Raw genomic sequence first — 7,636 nt, forward strand, 5'->3', positions numbered from 1 at the left:
AAAAGGTATGGGAGGTTCGTGAGGGTTAACGGTTGCTTTACTCTGTGTTTTATCCGATTTTTCAGTTGGAGTGGATTCTTCCATCTGTTCATCATGCTCTATCAGTTCTTCTATAGTTGGAGATTCTGTTTTTTGATTTACGCCTAGCCTTTTTACATGGATTTCTAGTAGCTACTTTCCAGTTTGAGTTGTAATTGCATAAGCATGCTCCTTCGGGTTTATTTTCGTGTTACTCGGTAGACTGCCGGGTGCTCTATTGATCAAAGCGCATCTGAGTCTCTAAATTTTTGATTGCTGCATTCTGGTCTTGAAGAGTGGCTTCGATTTTCCTCATGAATTGATTGTTAACTTTCATATACTGATTAGTCTTCTCCATGAATTTACCAAACAACTCTTCTAATTGAGGCGTTTTCTTTGGCTGTTGATATTGACCCTGCGGTTTATTCTGGTTTTGATTGCTCCAAGAGAAATTTTGGTGCTTTCTCCAACTTAAATTGTATGTTTCTCCATATGTATTGTTTTTGCTGCCGCTATCCCCATTGAGCAAAATCTGCCTGCTCTATTCCTTGTACCAAAATTGGACATTCTGTTGTTACATATTCAGCTCCACATTTTTCACAACTAGCCTTCTTTTACTATGCTGCGGTGGTTGATTATGTCATGTTTTCTTCCTTGTGAAATAATGAATCAATTTTTGCTGACAAGGCAGAATAAACATCCACTTAATAAACCCCTGGTGTCTTTCTTTCGAACTCCTAGTTTCGATGTCCACATAGCTGAAGTGGTAGCCATAGTCTTAAAAAGTTTCAGTGCCTCATCAGTCTTTGTGGACTGTAATCTGTTCGATGATGAGTCAACCATGCTTTTAAAGGCTGGAAGTAAGTAATCCCGTATAGAAGTATTGGACTTGAAGTCCCTTGCTAATCCCATGGTGTGGACACTTTTTGAACCAATTTCAGGCTTCATCAAAATTCTCCGAGTCACCTTGGCGAAAAACAAAGATGTCGTGCTTGAGCTTTGCAATCTTGCAGGTGGGAAAAACTTAGTGCAGAATTTGTGAGCTAGATCATTCCATGTGGTGATGCTTGCGATTGGTTGCGAATCCAGCCATTCAATTGCCTTGTCACACAATGTATGTGGAAACAACCTTAATCTTATTGCATCGTCTGAAATTCCTTGATATCTGAAGTGTTGGCACATCTCTAGAAAACGAGAAACATTCGTGTGTGGATTCTCTTCAGTCCTTCTATAGAATTGATGACCGTTTTGAAATAATTGTATCACATTAGTCTTCAGTTGGAAGTTTGATTGTCCAAATGGTGGATATACAATGCTTGACTGGCTTTGAGTTATCTGAGGGGTCATGAAATCTCCCACGAGCATATTTCCTTCATCCGCTGCCCCTTTTTCATTGGTCTGAAAAATTGGATTATTCTGCACGTTAGCCATTTGTTGATGTGCCTATCTGTTTTCTCGCTGCCTTCGATGGAAAGTTCGTTCGATTTCTGGATCAGCTGGTGTCAATTCTCCTTCAGCAAATCTTACCATGCAAATCTATGAGAAGAGTTAACAGGAGTGCTTAGATGTTAAAATGAACAAACCAAACTGGAATTAAGTGAAATAAAATGTAACAAAATAACAGGAAATGTAAATATGGATGTTCGAATTAGTGCCAATTTAGATAAAATTAAACGAATACTCAATCCTCGGCAACGGCGCAAAAAACTTGTTCACCAAATATTTTCTTTCGTTTTAAAGCACCGCAAGTGTGCGGTTCGTTAACAAGTAATAAAGTAGATTTTTAGAGTCCGAATATCATTCCACAGAGATTGAGTAGTTCAATTTTACCTAGTGTAGCCTTAACTGAAACAAAATTACTCAATGTGAATATTTACCTAAATAAACCCTAATTTCAAAAAGAAAACCCTAATTTGGAATGTTGACCCTAATTTATGCAATTTTTACGATTGAAGTGAAATTAATATGCAAGACACGATTTTTTCTAACCTAGAATGCAAAACTATGTTGAGAATGTAAATTTGTAGCATTTAATGTAAATTGAGCGTATTACGATCACAATTTCCCATGCAACAATCACCTTAAACCCTAATTTTTCGATATGACAACACAATTGAGTTGTTGACGAATCAATGCTCCTAAATCTATCCGAAACTCTCTCTCGAGATGTATTGAACCTATTTTTACATACCACCGGCCTATATCTCTATGACAAATGCATATGTAAAAATGCATGCGGTTTTGTAAGCAATTATAGATTCACGTCGGGCATAGCGGTATAGATCTATCTCCTATTAGACCCTACAATGATTTATATATTGTCAAACTTATTCTACTTCTCTCGAATGCAAGAACAAGTCACCCAAACTCACACAATTACGGGCCCTTAATTATGGAAGAAAATGAATGCATATAAATCATTCAATCAATCAAAATGTGTTTTAATGTCAAATTGTAAAACTAGAAATTTAAAGATCTCATCACATGGTACATCGATCTCCTATACATGAGAATCTAGCCTAACATGGAAAGAATATCAAAATACATCATGAATTGAAGAAAAAGCATCACCGAGTTATGAATTCTTGATAAATCTTCTTGCAATCCTTCGTTAATTCCACTTAAAATCCTCTCCAAGATGTGGTTTCTTGCCTCCCAATGCGTTCTGCCACGAAATATGAGGGTTCTAGGTTTTTATATCGCGTCCCAATCAAGTTCCAAAAGAAGTATAACACAAAAAGGAAACTGTAGAATCGCGACATAACTTTTCACCATGCGGCCGCATGGTGTTAATCCATTCGGTCGCATGGTTGAATCAATTCCCTATATTTTAATCTCGGATGGGGGTTGTGCGGCCGCATGGCTATATTTCATGCAGTCGCATGGTTGAAATTTTCTTTTTGTGTCATTCTCGTCCCCAAATTCAATCTTCTTGTTTCTTGACCTCTTTTCTTAGACTCTTTTATTCCATCATCTCAAATTGACCTCCAATTGGTACTTGGCACTATAAATTTTTCGATTGCTCCTTTGGCTCAACTTTTGGTTATTTGTACTTTGGTCCCTGAACTATCACTTTGATTCATTTTGGTCTTTTTTGCTTCTTTTTCTCGTGAATTCCATCAAGTCCATCAGAAAACCCTACAATCCAAGAATCACGCGAATTTAGGTCACATTTCATACACTTTGCTCATATTTTAGTTATGTTTGTGAGTTATATAAGTACATAAAAATGCATTTATCAATATACATCAAACGAATTTAACTAGTTTTGTGAAGATGAAGGAATGGAGCATCAACTCACAGTTGGATACGCCCTTCAACAAAATGGCGTGTCAGAAATAAAGAATAGAACAGTAATGGAGACAGCTAGAGCTATGCTAATGGAGAAAAATCTTCCAAAAACTTTCTATGCAGAAGCAATAAGCACTGCGGTCTACCTACTAAATCGATATCCAACTAAAGCTGTGCAAGACAAAACGCAAGTGGAAGCATGGAGTGGACGAAAACCATCAGCAAAGCATCTCAGAGTTTTTGGCTACATCTGCTACACACATATTCCACAGGAGAAAAGAGGTAAAGTAGATGAAAAAATTTAAAAAAAAAGAATCTTCTTAGGTTATAGTAATCAATCAAAAGCCTATCGAGTATATAACCTAAGAACAAAGAACTAGTTATACGTACAGACGTTAAATTTTATGAAGATGCCACCTACAACTAGGAGACTGACCAAGTCGAGAGAAAAGCTATCAGCATCCTTACACATTTAGAAAATCAGGAGGGTGACGTTGAGGAGAACAATCAACCAGAGTCACCAAAGTAAGCAACAATAGAAGAACCTGTTGACTCACCAGAATAGTCACCAAGAAAGACACGAAGATTATCAGGAATATATCAAAGCTGCAACTTGATGATCATTGAACCCGAAAGCTATAAAGCAACTTCAAAATAACCATAATTGAGTAATTCTATGGATGAAGAAATAAAAATGATCGAGAAAAAGAAGATATTTATATAGAGCAACCTCAAGGGCACATGGTACGAGGAAAAGAAGATAAAGTTCTCAAACTAAAGAAGGCCCTATACGAACTAAAACAAGCTCCACGAGCGTGGTATGACAGAATAGACAATTACTTCACTGAGCAGGGATTCAGGAGGAGCCGAAGTGAACAAACTCTATACATAAAAAATCAAGGTACAAGCAGTACTCTTATAATCTCTTTATATGTTGATGATCTTATCTATATATGGAATTATGAGAAGATGATCAAGAAATTTAAGGAAGATATGATGAAAACATTCGAGATGACTGATCTGGGATTAATGCACTATTTTATTGGGATTGAGATAGCTCAATTTGAAGATGGGATCTTCATTGCTCAAAAGAAATATAACACTAGTCTACTAAATAAGAGATGGAGGGTTGCAAAACAGTAGCAACGCCTCCAGATAGCAACAAATCACTTAGAAAAAAAGACGGTACTCCAAAAGCGGGTAGTTCACAATTTCAAAGCTTAATTAGAAGTTTACTCTATCTCACAGCTACAAGGCCATACATAATGTATGCAACCAGCCTACCTTCAAGATTCATGCAAAATCCAAGTCAAGTTCACTATGGAGCCGCTAAGCGAATACTAAGATACCTTCAAGGAACAAAAGACTATGGAATAAGGTATCAGTTTATACCTAACTCAAGACTACTTGGGTATACTGATAGCGATTGGGCAGGATCAATATATGATATGAAGAGCACATCAGGCTACGCATTCATACTAGGTTCTGGAATATTCTCTTGGGCATCAAAGAAACAAGCAACGGTTGTACAATCATCAGCTTAAGCAGAGTATATTGTAGATGCAATAGCAACAAGTTAAGCTCTATGGTTAAAACGTATACTTGAAGACATGGGAGAGCTACAAAATGAAGCAACAGAGATCTACTGCGCTAGCAAGTTAGCAATAGCAATGGCCAAGAATCCTGTATTCCACAGCAGAACTAAAAATATTAGCATCAAGTACCATTTCATCAGAGAAGTTGAAACAAATAAAGATATAGAGCTCAAACATTGCAAGATTGAAGAACAATTAGCAGATATATTTACAAAGGCAATACCACGAGCAAAGTTCGAAATACTATGAAAAATGATTGGAGTTACGAAAATATGCATCAAGGAGGAGTATTAATGGTTGATGCATATTTTAGGAATTTTCTAGAAGATCCTAGAATTGCTTGGCAAGAATATCCTAGAATTTCTTGGCAAACAAGAATAATAAAAAATTAGAATTATCTAGAATTCTCTAGAGAAACTTGGGCACCAAGAATGCTTGTGAGGTTTGTAGACACGTGTAGAATTATCTAGAAGAAATCATATGTAAGCTATGGTCTATAAATAGGGCATGAGTCTCTAATTTGTATGCAAGCTTAAAAACCCATTGTAAGCAAAAGCCATTGTCATTCTAATAAAGTTCCTTTCTCATATCTACTTTGTCTACTAAATTAATTTCTACAAAAATCTTCCATACTACTAACTTCCAACAAAAGGCCAATTATTTTCTACCTCCAAAATTATCCCATACAAAACATAATAAACCATCTAATCCAATCTCATCACTACGAGAAAAACCTTCAATATTTAACTGTATAATTTGATTTCTTATGCGTTAAACCTATAAATTTGTTCATTTAGTACCTAACTGACGATATTTAAGGTTCAATAATTGCAATACTACCATTTATTTTCCTCTGTTAGGAATCTTCTGCCAATTTTAATTGTTTATTTAATGCTAGCACCTTCCAATAGTTTTTAAAAATCATAAAAATTTCTATTGTCTCGAAAATTTAAAAACCAATCTTTCTCCTTGTTGAATTAAAAAACTCAATAATTTGGACTAATTCCCCTCCAACCTCCAATTCAGTAAAAGACAAGAAATCAATGCCAGAAGTAATCCATTTCCAGAAATGAATTCTCAGAATTGCATGCAAAAGACATGACTGAATGCAAAAAGGCATTTTGGTGGGTAAGGGACATGAAGAAAAACTCCAGCATTTCTAAGAAAAAAATCTATGATATTTTTTATTTTTATTTTTTAAGAATTGCTCCATGAATCTCATAAGAAATGTTTGATGCTTCCTGGGGCTTCTTTGGTGACTATGAAATCACTAGATAAATTGCCGAGTAAATTCAGACACTGCTATTCCTTCACGGTGATACGGACTCAATCGCTCCTACCCACCTTGGAGCACCATAGCATGTTGGAAATAGGAAGGACATACTAGATGTAAGAGCTCCCTTGGTTGGGAGTCGTGTCACCCTATTTTTCAATTGATACAGAGTTGAAGAGGCAGATCACGAACGCTACATGTTTGAGAGCGAACTTGGTCAAGAAAGGCTAAGATGGTGCCTTGAATATACCCCGTCTATGGAGCCTTATGTGGAAGTTCCCAATAAGGACAACATCCTCCCATTTCAAGCGCATCTCTATATCAACAACTCTAAGAGTAGTAAAATCGGTGAACAACACGAGTTTGTTAAATTCATGGGGCTGAGGATCGTAGTACCTACTTTTCTTGATCCATCATTTACTTCGCTTCGGTAGTGAATCAACCACTAAAAAAGGGGCAGGCTTGCACGCCTTATTTGAGACTGCTAAGGTAGGCGATAAACTCTTTCATTAAGGAAGGAAGAAGGAGCCTAAGCACAGCAGATGCCGTACACTTGAGTGGCAAAGGTAACTGGTTAGGTAGACTTTCTTTTCCAGGCATGTTCGAACATACATTTCTCGTGAAAGATCAAGTTGGTGAGCCTTGTGATGGGAAACCTTCCTGCACGGTTCAGAGAGCACTGAATTGGAATGAGGGGTTCATCACCACATCATTGCATGCAAGAGGAGCTAGTCAAAGCAAAGCACGCCATGCATATTTCAGGAATGAAGTGTTAATATTTTATTTCTATCATGTTAAGAATCGAGAATCACAATACAATAAAATAATAAAACCAATTCATACCTACGGAAGCCATTGTTGATATGAATAATAGTTGTAATAGTCGCCAGATCTTCCCCTCCTTACTTCTCACGAAAGTGTTGGCCATCAATAGGGCAAGCCAATAAAGCCATATGGAAAAGAGAGGGGACCTAACCTTTATATATGAAATAATTGAGCCGTCCCATTACTACTAAAATTCTAATTAGGGTTTATTTTTGGCCCACATACTTAAAATGACCACATCATAGTAATTACAACCCGTAAGGTGTAAAAGGCCAAATTGATCACTTAATAAATTTGGCCCAAATACAAATATCAATATGAGCCATACATCTAACCCGTAAAATTTTCAATCGAATGTGAAGCCCACATATGGAATTATTCCATCATTCTCCCACTTGGGCAAACATTTGATTGCTATAACAAAGGTTTAACATTTGGGTTAGACTACATAGATGGCCACAAAAAGTATAGCTCCAATGATGAAACCTTACGTAATATGATCCAGTCCAACAAGAATATTATCATCGAACATGGAAGTCATTACACCAATTAAGCGATGTAAGACCATTCCACAGCTACAAATGTCAACATCCTTATTGACATGGATCCCCATCCTCCAACCAATGTGGTAGTA

General features: G+C 36.7%; 1 protein-coding gene across 1 annotated transcript; it reads right to left on the reverse strand.

Annotated features, from left to right (window-relative positions):
• Positions 1-253: 253 nt before the first annotated feature.
• LOC111388032 lies at positions 254-1,449 on the reverse strand. Its single transcript, XM_023012690.1, has 2 exons — positions 703-1,449; positions 254-559 (listed from the first exon to the last, which is right to left on the reverse strand). The coding sequence occupies exons 1-2, from the start codon at positions 1,447-1,449 to the stop codon at positions 254-256; spliced, it is 1,053 nt and encodes a 350-aa protein (XP_022868458.1).
• Positions 1,450-7,636: the final 6,187 nt, after the last annotated feature.

Source organism: Olea europaea, unplaced genomic scaffold, assembly GCF_002742605.1.
Source record: "Olea europaea var. sylvestris unplaced genomic scaffold, O_europaea_v1 scaffold447, whole genome shotgun sequence".
Lineage (NCBI taxonomy): Eukaryota > Viridiplantae > Streptophyta > Magnoliopsida > Lamiales > Oleaceae > Olea > Olea europaea.